The sequence below is a fragment of the Nothoprocta perdicaria genome, unplaced genomic scaffold, assembly GCF_003342845.1.
Source record: "Nothoprocta perdicaria isolate Ctin4 unplaced genomic scaffold, notPer1 scaffold_330, whole genome shotgun sequence".
Lineage (NCBI taxonomy): Eukaryota > Metazoa > Chordata > Aves > Tinamiformes > Tinamidae > Nothoprocta > Nothoprocta perdicaria.
The window spans coordinates 28,914-48,557 of NW_020455567.1; the positions used below are offsets into that span (position 1 = coordinate 28,914).

Here is a 19,644-nt window from a genome sequence, read left to right on the forward strand (position 1 = left end):
TATATTTGCAATTATGTACTTGCTTTTGCCAATTCTCATTACAACAAACAAGAGCACAGACTTAAAGTAGCCAGTAATGAAGATTGGGCACAGTGCCTGAGATTTGCCTTGAAAACCATTAACTATTATGCAAGACTCCTCACAACCTGACATTAATTTATCAGTAGCACCCCATTCATAGTTTTGCTTTTCCAGCAGCAAACATATAGAAAAGCACAATCAATTTTAGCTTGTCATAAGCTAAAAAACTAAGTTCTAACAAAGAACTTAGATTGGCTAACAAAGTTCGTTCACAGAAATACTTTTTTCCCCCCTTAAAAGAGTGAATACAAACACTGCATATGAAAGCCCTGGTGAGAAAACTACATTTTTTTTTTCCTTAATTCACCCTTTTTCCCACTTTGATATAACAAGACAGAATCAATGTACTTCAGTCAGTCCTAATCTTCTACCTGAAAGGTCCCCCTTTAAAAATTAAAGGCCTGAAGCGATTCCAATTGAAGATGGTGGGAACTCTTTATTGAACTCAAAGGAAACACAATGCTGATTTTAAAGATCATTAGAATTTTAGAGCTTAAAAAAAAAAAAAAAAAAAAAAAAAAGGAAGGAAGGAAGGTCTCTCTAGATGATATACAGTACCAGAGAGTACAGAAGCCATAAACAGGAACAAACAGATAAAAATGAAGTCATAATGAAGTTTAGAAGTCAAAAACATTTTGATTACATCTTTTCCAGCTAACTGGCAAGAGAGATTGGTCTTGTGCAAAGACAGAACATAGCATTTTTATCGCTAATGCTTTCTATGTTAATGCTTGAACCACAGCAATACGCCCTGAAAGGAATCAAATGCTAATTATTAATCAAAGATAAAACCTCATGGAGTTTTAAAGACAAAGACCTTGCTTAGGTGTCAATACTGTTAACCTTAATTAGAAATATAGAGAGAATACAGCAGGCCAATTAACTTGTTTAGTTATGAGCAATGTGGGAGTATGAGCACATATGCTCTCCTAAAGAAGCTTCTTTAAAGTGAAGTTGCAATCCCTAAAGGGAGGGCAAGATGCTATTGACTGGAAGTGCCAATTCCAGCCAACTGCAGAAAAAATCACTTTATGTAAAGAATGATGGTGCTGAACCTCTTAGAAGTGCACTACAGGCTCTTTCATGGCAGTTATGTGAGTGCTATCACACAGAGGCTTTAGTATTTTATGAGGTGACACAATGAGCAGTAAGGCAAAATGAAACAAAGAGGGATAAGACCAGAATACCAAGGACTGGCCACCAGCAGACCCCCACCCCCTCGTTGCTTTCTAAGGATATCACAAAGGATTTTGCCCTACTCTTTGCCTTTTTCATGTATGAATTCAATTTCTTCTGGAAGGGAGACAAAAATGGTGAAAAATCACTGATATGAAGATCCAAGTGCTAAATATATTGGAATAGTAAGAGCAATATTGGACATAAATACAGAATTAAGAGATGGAAAGAAATTAATCCCATCTAAGGTAGACGACAGCATCAGGGAAGGGCAGCAATGCAAACAGGCCAGATCTGTACAGCTGCTTCTGTATGGATAACTGCCATATACAGGATTTGTATCTTATTAAAACAAACCATGAACTTTGAAACACTACGCTTTACCTACTTGGACCTTTCTAAATGAGTCAGATTAATATTAACATCTAAATCTTGCAGGAGTCAATCACATCCCTGCYGAGATTTTGTGATTTACTGCTGAGATTTTTGTGATTTTGCCTGAAGACTTCTATGCCTAAAATGTCTGCCTGATACACAATTCCAAAATTTCAAAATTAATACGTAAAAGGCATCTATGAAATAACCAAACAGCTGGATCAGTTATTTTATTTAGTATACATGGGAAAAAAATCCAACAAACCCACGTACTAAGTTCCCTCCATAGTTCTAGAGATAAAATTTTCATGTGGATACATACATAAATAATCTTCAGATACAACAAACCATAAAATTTATAACTTTCTTAGAAAGCACRTAACACCACGCCACTGGGTAGTGGAACCAAAGGTATGTGGCTGGCCAATGCCTGCTGTTGATTATAAGCAATTACTATAAGAGTGGTTGCACTGTGTGAAATTTCAGCATTACAACAATTGCTGCCTCTTATCCAGGCACTTTTCAATATCATCCAGCACTTGGACAGCTGCTTTCGGAATACGAGTCCCTGGACCAAACACACTGCTAACGCCAGCTTCATAGAGGAARTCATAATCCTGTTCAAAAGAAAATGAAGATCTGTAGTTAATACTGTAACAGAAAATTGACTATTACACTMGGTGTGTGCTCTATCCCATATGCTGGGCCTGAGAAAACATTTCCATCAGTTCCTAGAGATGGCATGAAAGCATCAAAGGCAACAGAAAGAACAATAGTTAGGAGTAAAGAAATACTAAAAAAGCACCAACAGGAAAGGTTTTACCTGTTTAACATCAGGTTAATGGCAGATCCTTGAAGATACTCAAAAACCAATTGGATGTGACACTGAATTAACCAAGTGAACTTTCATCTAAATTTCAAAAATGCTGCTTTGACTGATGTCTTGGACCAGTGACTGCCACTGGTCTCATACTCTGATTTTATGACTCTTCTGAAATTTCAGAAAAAAAACAGCTATACATACTGATGATGTAGTCTCATATACATAGGACATATTGTACCTGTTCTAACCATGGGCTGTTAGCATYTCATGAAGAGAGACTGGACAGAGCACGGTTTGGTTGTCTCAAAAACACTAAATAAGAGTTTTGCTTGTTCACTTTTAAAGCCAGTCCTTCCTGAATACTTATCTGATTGGCTGGAAAATTAAATAGTCTGGGAAAAATGACAATTTATACACAAAAATTAATTTGGATCTCCCAGACAGAAGAAAACCCTAAAGGTGAAGCAACCATGTACTTTGTGGATAAGCTAAGGAAAATTTTAGAACAAGGGCACAAAAGAGACTTCAAAGCCAATTCAYAAACTGTTGAATACTTTATAAAAAATAGCTACGGAGCACAACTCAGAGGCCACACTAATCCTAACGAGAGGGGGCCAATCCTAATGAGGAGGGAAGAGACAGAGAATGAGACCTCCAGGTGTTGGGACCTGCCATGTGTCTTAGTTCAGAGCTGTGCCTCTTCAGAACTGTTACTGGCAGACATGAGAGGAGCTAGTCTTTATCAGTAATACACAGTACTAGTAATTAGAAACCAGCATAAAGAATATCTATCTCCCTGAGGCTAGTCTTTACACAAAACAAATTAATAGTCCATCCAACAAACGCTATGTTAAACCAGGACAGGGTGTACAAGAAAACACATCAATGAAAGCTGACAGCACTGTGACCACACACAAAGCAGCCTTCAGCAGCGTAGCTCAATTCTGACATATARGAAATAGCTAAAAATGGCAGGGATTGAAATAAAGCAGTCTCCTGGTCTTGATGGGAACAGATATTGACCTTACCTGAGGTGGGATGACGCCTCCACATATGACAAGAATGTCTGGGCGGCCCAGGGCATTGAGTTCTTTGATGAGTTCAGGCACGAGAGTTTTGTGACCTGCTGCAAGGGTGCTCACACCGACACAGTGCACATCTGCATCGACTGCCTGCTGGGCCACTTCTCTAGGTGTCTATATGAGAAAAGAATTAAATTGCAGATCATGTTTAGATTCAATCTGGTTGCTGAGCAAACATCACAGGGAGAATCGCTGCACTCAGAATACACTGAAACGGACAYGGTTAATTCAGTCATACCTGGAAGAGGGGACCTATGTCCACGTCAAAGCCAATGTCTGCAAATCCTGTAGCAATAACTTTAGCTCCTCTGTCATGGCCATCTTGACCCATTTTTGCAACAAGCACACGAGGTCTGCGCCCTTCGCGATCCATGAACTTGTTAACTCTGATTGGAAACACAGGTTGCAGCACTAAGTCACTGAGATCCATTACAAGCATTTCCACAAATAAAAACAAACAAACAAAAAGCACTGTTTGCAACTGTAGCGTAATTTCTGTACCTTAACTCAAAGAACCTCTGGGTCATGTTTGGTCTATGTAGCATGCATGCTACTTTAACATACATGTTAAATGATTGCTAATAGACTTTTTACTATTTACCACCCTGAACAATATATATAAGGAAAAAAATCGACTATTTTTATGCTCCGCAACAATCAAAATATTGTGTTCTTTGAGACTTTATTGAGTTGAATTCCAAACAACTTAGGCATAAATCTCAGATTTTAACAATAGTAAGGACCCATGACTTCAAAAGTACTTACATAGYACATGGGATAATGAGATGGGTCCTAGACCTGTGCATTTACACATTCCAGTGTCTCCCTTTTTTCTAGGTTAGTGGCAGTCCAGATTTCTGTTTGATTAAAGAAACTGTATAACCACTGTATAATCTCAGAAATCAATCTTTCATTTTATATCTTATTTTCTATATAGTGCCAGTCCCTATCTTTTACTGGGACACTAAGATTAAACTCAGATATACTAACAAAACTGTTTTTTTTTTTTTTACATTATACTGTTTTACGCATTCCATTAATGACAGACTGTATGGATTTGAAACCATCTGCTGATATGGCTGGGGTAGCTGCTATATGAATCCAGTGACTCAAGTGACTCAAAATAAAGTGTTTAATGATTAAGGCTTATACAGCTTGAGGTGCTGTCAGGACACAAAAAAGCTTCACGAAGTKGTGGTGAGGGAGATTTGACCAGTTTAAAAAGGTCAAGAGAGCTGGGGAAACCAGAAAACAACACTGACAAAGCTTCTGTTTGAGGATCTAAAGAAGCCTGGCCTGCAGAATAGAAAGGCTGCTAAGGATATAAGTGAAGCAGACATCTGACTTGATAAGTGTGTTTTTTAAATCCTTTTCTGTGTATTATTTTGTGTTCCCATATTCTGATTTTAGTCTTAGAATTTTAGGAACATTAAGAGTGAAACTGCAGGGACAACTTATTTTGAAAATATTTTATTTTTGAAAAAACAACATTTTGAAAATATGAATTTCTGGAGATATTTGTAGAGATTATTATTACATAGTCTTTTGAAGGAAGCAATGTAGTATATGAGGATTTCAGGCAAAGTTTCTCTAATTCTTAATCTTTAAGCTGACTGGTCTATTTGAACAAAACCTTGACAACATGAAAACACTTGGTGAATTTTGTATATAAGCAAATAAAAGTTTTGACTGCCCTCTTACTGCACTGTACTCTTTTCATGCTGCTTACAGGTATGATAATGYCTGTGCAATGCTTGTTTTGTTCTGCAATCATTTTTGGGATTGATTTCTGCTAACTTGTACCCCATTCCTCCATGTCTTGGGGAATGCTTCTCTAGCAAGCAGTGAGTATCACAGAAGTCAAAAGGATTCAACGTGATGCTGTGTTCACTTTCTTTAGAAGTTACTCTTACCTATTGATGGCATAAAGAATTTCATCACTCTCTCCAAACTCCTGGCGATAAGCTCCACTCACCATTCGGTCACTAGCTTTATGCTCCCCAAACACCTTCTTCATYGCATCTGTTATTTCTCCAACGGTGCACCTAAAGTACAGAAGTAAATCATTAATGCCATCAGTATTATATAAAAACAGGATACGCTGGCCCAAGTATTTGACTTGCTCCAGGAGCAGATTCAATTATACACAGCTCTCCTTTGCTTCTACAACTGTAAGCACCTGACTTTCTCTACCGTCATCCACTAACGAAACATGTAAGAGTATTTATTAAAAAAAATGATAAAAATCTCACACATTTTTCTGATGTGAAAAGTTATGTTACAAAAGACATTGCAACTAAGGCTGTTGCACAGTTTAGAACAGCAATTAATGTTAAATAATAGCAAATGTATTTGGTACTATTCTCTTCAGAATTATTGCAGTAATGYTTTAGATTTAGTCAGTATGAGTTATAATGCAACTTGTCTGCGTTTGCATCCATATCTATTGACACGATTATGTAATACTTAATTTTACAATACCTGTGAGATCTCAGAAAGCTTAGCAAACACTCCCTGAGCTACAGTGAAGAGTCTTCACAGTAGTTTTGTTTTCAGAGCATCTAAAGTCATCTCTTTGGTGTTTAGCAGTTTCTCTGGTAGATTTTGAGGTAGTGAATATAACAATAGCTATATTCTCTGTTCTGTATTCTATTAAGCTGTAGCCCTTAAAATTACTTTCCTTCATCCTGAAAACTCATCTTTTCCATTCAGTTGGAGGCAAGGCATTGGTGTCTAACATGCTAGTAGCACTGGTCTCTCTCCACCCCTTGTTGAGACGTAAAGCACTTGCAGTTGAAAATTTTTATCCAGTGTTGTCCGTTACAGAGAGCTCCCTGTAGACACTCACAGAACTCACAAAACTCCTTCACTGTTTATCAGATATAATGATGATTTCCTCCTGTGGTCACACCATACGGGACACAGGGCTGTAGGCAGTTCTACGGGCAGATGCAAGAGTTTTGTTTTGCATTTGCACCTTACTTAYAAAAAGGAGTTACAGTCCATTACTGCATTTACAAATATTAAAAACAAGGTCACTGAGTAGAGAAACTAGAAGATAGGAAACTCTGCTAAGTCCAGCATTATCCTCTAATGGCCTTCACAGTTCAAAGACAAWTGTTGACACACTGCTGAGAGTCCTGACAAGCTCTCTTCGGAAACAAATGTATTAAATATGTGGCTGTTAGTGTTGAACAAAGAGGAATGAAGGATATTGAAAAAAATCACAGTAGAAAATAAAGGCAGGATCTCGGTAAAGAGAAGGTTTGATTTGCTCATTTCAGGGCTACTGGATTAGAACAATCTTAAACACCTTAGATAAATAGAGTGTTCTGCAACACTCTAAAGGATGCCTCACTGTCATGTTACATCTTTTACATTTTTAACATCTTTGCCTGACAAAGCAAGCTTATTTCTCCTTCAACCAAAAAATGTTTTCACACCAATCTGTGGTGCAAGGAAGGATGAAGCAGCAGACCAAGAGACCGTGTACATCCTTTCACACATTTCAAACACTTTTAGTGTCTCTGACCTACAAAACGGAAGAGTGGCAAATCAGAGAAATCTAGTTACAATGTGAAACTGGCTAAAGTTTGATAACATGATTGATAACTGTGTTTGATCACAAGTTCGATAACTGTGTGATAACATTATTAGTATCCATATTCATTCTTAATAATATCCTATTGTTCTTAAAGAGATACTAAAACATAGCTTTAAGAGACTGCAAACCATAACAGTAAAACTGCAGCCACCTATTACTTCCACCTCTCAATAAAAACCCCTAAACATCTTGAGAGGTCAAACTTGCTGACAGGACACTTGAAAACTGTTCAGAGATGAAAATGAATACTAAAATTTTAACAGCAGTTAGATATTTTCAATCCCTCCTGCCATACCTTGCACGTGCTGCCTCCACTGCAAGTCCCAGTAAGTTGCCTTCCCCAGTAGCAGCACACTGTGTGAGAGCAGCAAGACATTGCTGGGCTGCTGCTTGATCTCTATTAGCTTTCACCTTAAGTGGAGAGTAAAAATATTCAATTAAAACAAACAACAAGGTGCAATGGGAAGTCCAGTGTGTTCAGCTAAGACCTTCTGGTTTCAGATATTTATGTTGGAGGCACTAATTCAACTATTGTCAACCTTATTTTTCAAAAAGGSTGAAATTAAAAAGGCTCCTTAGGTCTTAAAGCAGATGTACAAATCAATTAAGTAACTCTAGAACAATTTTCTCTCTCTTTTTTTTTTTTTTTTGACTGCTGATTGTAAAGAGAGTTCCTTAATAACATCTGACAGACCACACCAAGTAGTCTGTGTTGAAATAATGTCACACTTTTAGGAAGAGCATTACATAATTATTCTCTATCTTATTTTTAGAAAACGTAAAGCTCTTGATTTGAAAGATCAGATATATATTTCTGAGACTTTTTAAATTCTCCAATGATTAAAACCAAATGAACATACTGAAACACATTTTTTATTACAAATAAAAAAATTTTGGATTTTAACACTATTTCTTCGGGGTCTCCATCAGTCTACACTGAAGCTGTTAAAATGAAATCCAGCTTCTACACTAGATTTTAGACTGGACTTTCCCAAATTTGAAGTTTTTTTTTTTTTTTTTGGCAAGCCACATTTCCTTAGTATTTATTTTAGTATTATCTGAAAGTATATGAACTTTTACTTTTGGGAAGGTAAGTCCCACCTTAGTAATCTTCTCAATCTGCTTGTTTCGTACTGAAGTATTATCAATAGCCAGAACTTCAACCGTCTCCTCTTTTTCTAGCTGATGCTTGTTTACTCCAACAATTACTTCAGAACCTATTTCCAACAGAAACAACAAGAACTAAGAATAGAGTTGCAAACTGTTGTGAAAGGACACAATAATCTTATGACAAGAAATTTTTGAGTTTTGCTTTAAAACTATTTTGACATTTCAAATACTATTTATTTTTCCAGGAAACACCTAAGTATGTATTTTTCATTATGATTAAAGATGGTTAGATGTTAAAAAAAGCAGTTCAGCAAATACTGACATGGAAAATCAATCTGAAAAAGAATACTACTGATGTTACAAACGAATTTAGTAAGAATAAGCTAGCATACATTCCCTTTTAAAATGTGCATAGTTGATTCTTAGAAAAATGAGCAGAAATACTGCTCTCTGGCAGTGGATTTACTCTTTACAGCACTGGATTTACGCTTCTGGTTTACCAGAAAAGTAAGAAAATGAAGTTTCTATCTAACAATTCCACATGAATAAAAATAAATTTATGAGGTTGSAAAGTTGAATTGCAGTTTTTTGCCATCATGGATCTAAAAATCATTTTCATTTGCAGTGCCAGGTAACTATGCTCTTCCAACCAATGTGAAGTAATTCATCTTGTGAGAAGAGATACAGAACTTTTTACAGAATATACAATGTATTATTCTCTATAGTCTAAATGCCTGCTTGATACTTATCTTCCAAATGAAAAAGCTTGAATATCTCTTTTTATGTTAGAGTTTTCTCTAGTTTCTGCTACTGGAACAGACTGCAGAAGTGGAATATATACACACACACMCCCCTGCATACATACACAGAAAGCATGTATATATGTGTATATATATATGTGTATATAGAATCATAGAATCAYAGAATGCCGAAGGTTGGAAGGGACCTCAGAGGTCATCGAGTCCAACCCCCCTGCTCACGCAGGGTCACCTAGAGCACATGGCACAGGGCTGCATCCAAGCGGGTTTTAAAGATCTCCAAAGAAGGAGACTCCACAACCTCTCTGGGCAGCCTGTTCCAGTGCTTTGTCACCCTCACAGTGAAGAAATGCTTCCTTAAGTTCCTGAGGAACTTCCGATGCTTCAGTTTGAAGCCATTTCCTCTAGTCCTATCACTGTCCACCACTGAAAAGAGGCCGCCCCCCTCCTCCTCACTGCCTCCCTTGAGGCATTTGTACACGCTGATCAGGTCCCCCCTCAGCCTCCTCTTCTCCAGGCTGAACAGACCCAGCTCTCTCAGCCTTTGCTCATAGGGCAGATGTTCCAGGCCTCTGATCATTCTAGTAGCCCTGCGCTGGACTCTCTCCAGCAGCTCCACATCCCTCTTGTCCTGGTCAGCCCAGAACTGGACGCAGTACTCCAGATGTGGCCTCMCCAGGGCTGWGTAGAGGGGGATGATCACTTCCCTCGACCTGCTGGAGACGCTTTTCTTAATGCACCCCAGGATCCCGTTGGCCTTCTTGGCCACCAGGGCACACTGCTGCCTCATGGTYAACTTRKYGTCMACCATGACCCCCAGGACCCTCTCTGTGGGACTGCYCTCCAGCAGGTCCACGCCTAATCTGTACTGGTGTCCAGGGTTATTCCTCCCCAGGTGCAAGACTCTGCACTTGTCCTTATTGAACCTCATGAGGTTCCTCTCTGCCCAACTCCCCAGCCTGTCCAGGTCCCTCTGGATGGCAGCACAGCCCTCAGGGCTATCAGCTACTCCTCCCAGTTTGGTATCATCAGCGAACTTGCTGAGGGAGCACTCCAGCCCTTCATCCAGGTCGTTAATGAATAAGTTGAACAGGACCGGACCGAGAACTGACCCCTGGGGGACACCACTAAGTACAGGCCTCCAGCTGGCCTATATGTGTATATATACACATATACACATATATACACACACATATATATATAAAAAAGGAACTGTATTCTCTCTAATTTGAGACAACTGCAGTTTTCTGGTCTTCAGTAAAAATAAGTACTTCTCAAGCAAAAGGAGAATTCTGGCCATATATACTCAATATTGCCACCTGCTGGTGGCTACATTTTTATATTCAGGAGAATAATTTACAGATAATTTTTCTACAGTTTTATCTAGTCCAGTTTTAAATATGTCAAGCAATACTGTTTTCATTCATTTTTCTTGGTAGATTCCCATGCATTGATAGTTATTTCACTGTTATTCTACTGAAATCTTTCTGTTCTACTACTCACAACCTGTTAATCCTAACTGAAGAAGTGAAAACAAATGAAAACATGTGTGCAAAAAAAGCCTTTACAAATGGAATTCTTCATTTTTGACATCTTCCTGCTCCCTACCAGAGTCAATCCTGGCTTGTCTCCGAGCTGCACACTCTTCAATCCGAAGTTTGGGGATTCCCTCAGCTACAGCTTTGGCCATTCCACCCATTTCTTCAATCTCCTCAATGAGCTGAGAAATTAAAAGAATGGAAAAAATATGTAGTAAGAACAGTTTCAGAAATCCAGTTTTTGCTATTAAAAATCTGGACACACAATTACAGCTCCTTCCTCACTGAAACAGGGTGACTGTATTGCAGTTTCCTACTGAGAATGCACCTCAGACCATGCCTAGGTATGGTCTAGAAACAACTCAGTTGACATGGACTAGAACCACAGGGTGTTAATACAGCAGTGTGTACAGGCCCAGGTTAGTGTTTAAGCCTGTCTTAGGTAATTTACAGAATTACAGATCTTACATAAAAGCAATAATTTGCTCAAAAGGAGAACTACGGGGTTTAGCTTGACAGCCTAATCTTGTAAATATGTAGGTAGATAAATTTATTCAGGCTTGCTCGAGACAACTCCTGTATAGAAACTAACACACAAACAAAATCCTAAGTTCTACATAATGACCATATCATAYGTATGGTCAGACAGCTGCCTGCCTACATGCTCAATAACAAAATTTCAGAGTTAAGAACTAATTTTCAAGTTTGGAACAGAATACCACAAACATGCATCTAGTAGTTTGGTTTGACTTCTTCTACAGAATCTTTGCTTTTATGGACAAACCACAGAGATACAAAAAACCAGCAGTCTCCAGAGCACATGAGAACTTAACAGATCCTGATTATTTGTTCCACATGGACATATTTCCGTTCTGAACATAACCTGCCAGAATGATGAAGTCCATATAGATACCCACAGATAAAAATACACACATATAAACATACATATGTATTTTTCAGGTTCAATTACAAATAATATAATAGAGCAAGACTGTAAAAGAATTCCCCCACAGTAAATCACCAATATATCAAACAGATCCTAAAAAGATACTTCTGAAATAAAACAAAACTGAACGCTTCTAAACCAGATCATGAAATAAATAGATAGATAAGCAAACATGCAGTCTGACCTTTAAAGCAGCTTCATAGACATCATTGGTGAGGCACTCCATGAGGTAGGATCCCCCCCAGGGATCTGCGACTTTAGGAATACCTGATTCCTCTTGTATTATGATCTGCGTATTCCGAGCAATGCGAGCGCTCTTGACCGTAGGCAAACCCAAGGCTTCATCGAATGAGTTAGTGTGCAAGGACTGCGTACCTCCAAACACTGCAGCCATTGCTTCAATTGCAGTGCGAATAATATTGTTGAAGGGATCCTGGAAGAAAAAGGAAAGAATTAAAGCATAAAGGTCCTGCCAAGTGCCTGTGACATATTACAAATTCATAAGGAATGGTTAGTCTGAAGAAATTCCATCTTGGAATTCCGAAAGTCCTGGAGCTACAAACAGCACAGTTGGCAAGCAGGCTACTAGTCAACATCCTCGAGATCTGTTCTGAAACAAAATGTATTTAATATTTTCATTAACAGCAGCATTACAAAAGGTAAAAGTTAGCACTGAAACTTCATGATACTGTAAAATTGAAAGATGTCAATTGGAAAACTTGGATATTAACCAAAACAATTTAAGAGAATAAAATCTAGCCTTTGACCAAGATTTTTCCCGGTTCATTTTAGATGTCTTGACAGTTGAGATGTATTTATTTGTCTTTATAATCGAAGAATAGTTATGATTAGCTCTTTAATCTTATCTTAGATTAAATACCTAGATTTTGGCATGTTTAGATCACAGAATGGTTAAGGTTGGAAGGGATGTCTAGAAATTATCTAGTCCAACCCTCCCAGGGACACCTAGAGCATCTGGCACAGGGTGGCTGGCATCCAGGCGGRTTTTGAAGACCTCCAGAGAAGGAGACTCCACAATCTCCCTGGACAGTCTGTTCCAGGGCTCTGTCACCCTCACAGGGAAGAAGTTCTTCCTCATATGCAGATGGAACTGCCCGGGTTTCACTAYGTACCCACTGCCCCTTATCCTATCACTGGCTACCACTGAGAAGAGTTTGTCCCCCTCCTCCCTACATTCAGCCTTCAGGTATTTTAAAATACTGATCAGACCCCCTCTCAACCTTCTCTTCTCTAGGCTAAACAGATGAGATGCTAGATGAGGTAATATGCACCCAAAAATAAAAAAGAGCTATCAGTTTTGTAGAACTTTGAAGAAGGCACATTCAATGTGAATTCCTTGTGCCAAGAAAGGTACATGAGGTCTGTGAATTAAAATATTTTCCATAAAGAAAAGAAACTAATATCACTGCTTTACAAGTCTGTAGTAACACTACCTCACTGGATTCCATTTCTGGTTCTAGTATTTAAATTACAAGAATTACCAAAAAAAATGTGCTATTTGAATGAGCGAGATCAGAAAAAAACTATTTTATGTGAGCTTATCTAGCTAAATGAAAGCCAAGGGGAAATATTTTTGCTCTCTGAAATACATAAGGAGCAAACATACATGTATGTAAATGGATAAGGAGAAGCTATATTAAACAACTGCTTAGGCAGGTAGAAAAGGTAATGAGCTTGTCAAAAATATATTTACACTGGAAATCAGATGGGGATCTATAATATTTTTGTTACCATTAATTATTTAAACTCAATAACCCTTCTAATCTGAGAACCTACAAAGGCCAATGTTACAAAAATCAGTTAATTTTTATTGCACTCCTGTGAAAGTAGACCTGGACGAGGGCACGGAATGCACCCTGAGCAAGTTTGCGGATGACACCAAGCTGGGTGGAGTGGCCGACACTCCGGAGGGCTGTGCTGCCATCCAGAGGGACCTGGACAGGCTGGAGAGTTGGGCAGAGAGGAACCTCATGAGGTTCAATAAGGACAAGTGCAGGGTCCTGCACCTGGGGAGGAATAACCCCAGGCATCAGTACAGATTAGGGGTTGACCTGCTGGAAAGCACCTCCACGGAGAGGRACCTKGGAGTCCTGGTTGACACTAAGTTAACCATGAGGCAGCAGTGTGCCCTCGTGGCCAAGAAGGCCAATGGGATCCTCGCCTGCATCAGAAGGAGTGTTGCCAGCAGGTCAAGGGAGGTGATTCTGCCCCTCTCCTCAGCTCTGGTGAGGCCGCACCTGGAGTACTGTGTKCAGTTCTGGGCWCCCCASTATAGGARGGACGTGGAGCTTCTGGAGAGGGTCCAGAGAAGGGCAACCAGGATGATTAAGGGAATGGAACATCTCTCGTATGAAGAGAGRCTGAGTGAGCTGGGCCTGTTTTCTCTGGAGAAGAGAAGGCTCAGAGGGGATATGATTAATATGTATAAATTCAGGAAGGGAGAATGCAGGGAGGAAGGGGACAGGCTGTTTTCACTGGTGGCCAGCGAYAGGACGAGGGGTAATGGCCACAAGCTGAAGCATAAGAAGTTCCGTCTCCAGGTGAGGAGCAACTTCTTTACTGTTAGGGTGACAGAGCAGTGGAACAGGCTGCCCAGGGAGGTTGTGGAGTCTCCTACTCTGGAGGTCTTCAAAACCCGCCTGGATGCCACCCTGTGCCACATGCTSTAGGTGKGCCTGCTTGAGCAGGAAGGTTGGACTAGATGATCTGTAGAGGTCCCTTCCAACCTTAAATATTCTGTGAATTCTGTGAATTCTGTGAAAGAAATACTGCACATTTTATTTAAGAAAAAAATAAATAAAACCAAGACACAGAAGTTAAATAACAATGTTTGCAATCAGAATAGGATCTAAAAATAAACCTTATCACGTGACTTTGAGAAGCAGTCCACACAATACGAACTGAAATCCAATTCTGATGTCATATAAGTAAATACACACACAGTACAATGAGTTATTTTCTTGATGTAAAGTAACATAACTCAAAAGAAACAGCAGAAAAAGCACTCATTTTCAGAAAAGTAGTTGAGCTGTAACCAGCACTGGTGTCTCAACCAACTAGAYATATGGGTGTGAATAACTTCTTTGACTACCAGAATGAACTTTCAACCTAGTAAGCTTGAGACAAAGGCGCTACTACTGCTCCATTTGGCCACATTCTCAAAGGATAACAAATTTAATCAATCCAGGATAGTTTAATTAACATAAGCACTTCTCTGCATTTACCTATCMATTTAAAAGTTTTGGATCCTATTTTCAATTCAATTCCAATTTTCACTCTTAGAATATGAGCACAGGTGGTTAGGATAGTGAGTCCAATATGGAAATGAAACCAGACAGTGAAAAGTTAGGCAGCACTGAAACTCTGGATATCACCGTACATAAATTATTTTGTGAATGTAATCTAAAGCCCTTAATTTCAATGCTTTTAGTTGAGCAATATATGGTAGCCAAAAATACTGAAGTGTTTCCTAACAAGCAGTTTGGAAAGCAACACTGCCGGTGTTCAACAACCTTCCCTTTTTTTGTAATCAATAACTAATATTAGTGTGTGCATTTGTCAAGATAAAATAAACTGTCTCATTTAGAAAGCTGCATCTTTATTARTAAAAACAGCACTTTATCAGTAAAAATAAGTATTAGATATGCTTGAGGACATGTACATCATGAATCAGAAACTGAAGATCAATTTCTAACCTGCTCAGTGAGTGACCAGCCTGAAGTCTGACAATGAGCTCTCAGAAGAAGAGATTTGGGATCCTTGGGCTTAAACATTTTCTCTATGAGATGAGCCCAGAGCCGCCTCCCAGCTCTTAGCTTAGCTATTTCCATGTAAAAGTTCATGCCAATTCCCCAGAAGAAAGAAAGTCTGCAACAAGAACACACACACAGAATACTAAACCATTCTAATAATTAAGTAATGGAAAAGTCATGTGGCAAGTTGATGTATTTTAAATATACATTCAAAAGCCTTTAAGGGACTTTTTAGGAAACTTGTGACTTCCAAATGCTGTAAATGCTCAATTACCTGAGCTTTCCTTTGATAAGTAGATTTTTTCCAAATATATCAAAATAATGTTGGTGATCAGAAGATTCAATTATACTATAGCATAAAACAACTACCAGAGCTTTTGACAGATTCTGAAAACTATACTAGATGTCATAAAGGCTAGGGGTCTTTCTGGCCCAAGACCATTGTCACATCAGACCTTGGCAATGTTCAGGCTTCTGAATAAGCTTTATTCAGTTTATTAGCATAGATGCAATTTAGGTGTCTATTGAATCAGATATATTTTCAAACTGCTGAAATTGCATAACAACCAAGAACAAAAAATCAACATGTAATATAAAAATTGATAAAGTTACCTGTGCAGGAATACTGAAGTACATTTCAGATTAAATTCTAGAGGTTTCATTCACTCTTCTGAAGCAAGTTTTGCACTTACAGATTTGTTTTGCTCACCTTGGGGCAAATTCATCAATAGTAAGACCAGCTTTAAGTCCAGTTCTGCAGTACTCTAAGCCATCAGCTATAGTATAAGCTAATTCCAGAATGGCATCAGCTCCTGCCTCTTGCATATGGTATCCACTAATTGAAATTGAATTAAATTTTGGCATATGCTGCAAAAACAAAAAACAACAGTGTATTAGAGCAGAAGGGTGGAAATTGCACTATCAATGTTCGCAAATAATCAATTCCTTGTAAACTGACATTAAAACATATCTCCATTAGGCAGTTTTGCAGGCACGTATTACACTTTAAACAAATAGTTTTTCCCTCTCAATATAGTTAAAATGCTTTTAATTTTTTACATTATCACTCGTGCTTATATTTTTACATTATTCATTGTGCTTATTTGCATTCATCATGATAAACCTCTTTCTCTTTGGACTTGATTGCAGCCTGTGTTCTACCTCCCCAATGAAACTGCAAATAAGAAAATATGTGGAACCATCAAACTTCCTGCTACAGTATCAAGACTTTACTGTTTCATTACCTCCTTGTGCTCCATTTCATAGCTGAATTCCTCCAGATTTCTCATCGCTTTGCTCCAATTTATAGCTGCACCATCCTTCCTAACCATGGGATTTCTTCTACTACTTGATGTGCAAAATGCGGCCTCCCTACTCCTTGCTTCCAAGCTTCCTGACTTCCTTTCAGGCCTAGCCTTAGGGTAGAGGCTGCCCTAAATCCTGTGAAGTAATCTAATAATCCTAGAAAATATACTGCAAGTGGTTTGGGATCTTAACTTCTCCTCCCTCCTCTTTCCACAACCATTTCCATCTTCATTATGAGAAGTCTCTCTGTCTTTCACCTTGTTCTACAAAGAGCTCTGCAAGCGCATAGCTAACCTGATAGAAGTAAATACACTTAAACAAGGAATACCTTTGASGTGTACTGAAAGATGTCAGCAATAATCCGCATTGATGGTTCTGGGGGGAAAATATACGTATTTCGGACCATGAACTCCTTCAATATGTCATTTTGGATCGTTCCTGTCAGTTTGGCTTGGGGTACTCCCTGCTCTTCTCCAGTTACGATGAACGTTGCCAGCACAGGAATGACTGCCCCATTCATGGTCATAGAAACGGACATTTTCTCCAAAGGAATTCCATCAAAAAGGATTTTGGTGTCTTCCACGGTATCAATGGCAACTCCAGCCATTCCAACATCCCCTCGAACTCGTGGATTGTCTGAATCATAACCACGATGGGTGGCTAGATCAAAAGCAACTGACAATCCTTGCTGGCCAGCTACATGAAAGAAAAAAAAAATAGATTGATTCTAAAGTGCTAAACAGGTTTGCTTTAAGAAAAGGGGCTAATTTTAATCACCTAAGCTTGGTTGTTAAAATAATTTTTGATGTTAAAAACAGTTTCCTCCTCAAACTTGTCCAAAGTTTTCTAATCCATGCAGAGCTTAAGCTTTAAAAGAAACAGTGAGAAAGGAAAAACTGAGGGAAAAAAAAAAGTGGTCTTTCGACCCGAACCACACAATCAAAACGTGTCAACAAATTACTGAACAGTTTTTCAACTAGTAAGTTAAATGCGGATACATGGACAGTACTGTGGCACATGTACACTAGCTGTACTTGGCTTAGCTGGAGACTAGTGTAGGTCACATTATCTCCTCTTTGCCACAGTTTAAACACAAGCAAACACACYGATATCTGGCTCACTGCTCACATATGTTGTTTAATCCTAATGTGAAGTGCTAACATCTACAGTAAGAAAAGTTATTCTTATAAAGGAGTAAACTGGGCAGTTAGAGATCTGTCAGGCTTGTTTCACCAACCTAAAAGCAGTACCTAACACCTCCTTAAATACAGTCACTGGTGTTGTTGTTTCTTAAGAAAAYCTCTATCTGCTCCTTTTATAAATTAGCTGCTCAGTATCAGCAGATACTAGCTACTCTTGTCAGTTTAAAAAATTAGGTGTTAGCTTAGAAGCAGTTTAAACTGCTCTTTAACTGTTTGACTTCTATGAAGTTCACAGTTTGGCCCACTGATAAGAACTTCAGCGATTCTGAGGATGGCTAATGAATTCTCTTTCCTCAGCATTCTTCTAATTAYAGAGTGATTAAATTATTTAAAAGGCTTTACAAATAACTAGGCCATATTCACATAGTATCACAATACAATCATAAGTATTTCTGTTAAAATATTTGGAGATCTTTAATACTCTATGTTTGTGATTTGCTAATTTACTGAGGTTTTAACAAATGGATGGAATCAAAAAGACAAGCTTGCAAGAATCTGATGGCAGCTAAAACTAGCCTGCTTCATACTAGCTAACGCTGGTAGGGAAATCAACCCTGCCGCCCAAGCAGCACTGACATTTGGAGCAGGAACACCTGTAAAGTAAGATATAAAAACTTCCTAGAGGTATTATTCAGATTGCAAATTTTAGCAATATGTTGCATTGACTGATAGGGTTATAATTAGCTACTCTTCAAAAAGCTGCCAGGTGCAAAACAATGGCTGTTGTAAAACAAATGCTGTATTCTGTGGAGATCAGGCCACTTTTTAGTAGTGGCTTTGAGATTCATATCTGAATAATATGTTATGATGATACTCTAGCTATTATTCAAAACAATTGCTATAAAGCACAATACTCTGCAGAAATACTGTTCTCAAGGAAATTATCAAACTTTAGGAGCCTGGCTTTACTAATAGCCTACTCCTATACACAATCATATGAGTACATTTTAAACTAACAATATGAGAAGGAAACACAACATGTCAGAATGCATTATCAGAAGTTTAACCAAGTGACAAAGTTCAGCAAATTTTTCCACTGCAAACCTCCCTCCTGACCACAAAACGAGACTAAAGTGCTCCACACTCTACTGCCTTGACYCTGGGATGATGCCAAATTTTGCCTCTGTCAACATTAAAGCAGAATATCTAAAAATAGAACATAATACACACATTTTTCCATCTCAATGGCAAAAATCAAACCAGAACAGTTAGAGAAATGATCTAAAAAGTGCAAGTGAGAAGAATGTAGCAAAATCAAAACCTGGAAGGCTGAATGATCACATTTGCTATACAGTTCTCCATGTGATCGCTCTTCGCTGCTTTGCCAAGTCCGCTACCAAAGCAGCTGTCTTACCTTTAATGTTGTCCTTGTAGAACTTGTTACTCTCCTCCACGGTGCTGAAGCCAGCATACTGGCGGATGGTCCAYGGCCTGTACGTGTACATGGTCGGGTAGGGTCCTCGTGTGAAAGGCTTCACCCCCGGCAGCTCCTCAGGAAGGTTTTCCGTGTCCCTCTTGGAATACAAAGGCTTGATGTCGATGCCTTCTGGGGTGTGCCAGATTAAGTCCTTGGGGTTCTTGCCTTTCAGCTGCTTCTCGGCCAGGGCAGCCCACTCGGGGTGCAGGGGCTGCCGGTGCAGCGGGCGCCGCGCCARGCGGGAGGCTGGGGRCTGTGMCAGGCGCGAGCAGCAGCACGGCCAGAGGCGCCGGAGGCCATCCTGGGCTCTTAGCATGTCTGTCCCAGCCGGCTGGCAGTAAGAYTTAAGCTGAAGGAATTAAAAATGCACAACTGTGTTTTGCACCGCTATATAAAGCCATGATTGAAAAAGCATGACAGGTGAATTTGCTCAAGTCAAGCGAGTTACTCAGGG

At 39.0% G+C, this 19,644-nt stretch overlaps 1 protein-coding gene across 1 annotated transcript; it reads right to left on the bottom strand.

Annotated features, from left to right (window-relative positions):
- Positions 1-1,375: 1,375 nt before the first annotated feature.
- Positions 1,376-19,506, bottom strand: MUT (methylmalonyl-CoA mutase). The gene is made up of 12 exons (XM_026043594.1): positions 19,128-19,506; positions 16,900-17,267; positions 15,976-16,133; positions 15,210-15,381; positions 11,678-11,926; positions 10,618-10,729; positions 8,243-8,358; positions 7,437-7,552; positions 5,451-5,582; positions 3,776-3,923; positions 3,484-3,651; positions 1,376-2,249 (listed from the first exon to the last, which is right to left on the bottom strand). The coding sequence occupies exons 1-12, from the start codon at positions 19,504-19,506 to the stop codon at positions 2,121-2,123; spliced, it is 2,247 nt and encodes a 748-aa protein (XP_025899379.1). The 3' UTR covers positions 1,376-2,120.
- Between the last annotated feature and the right edge of the window lie 138 nt (positions 19,507-19,644).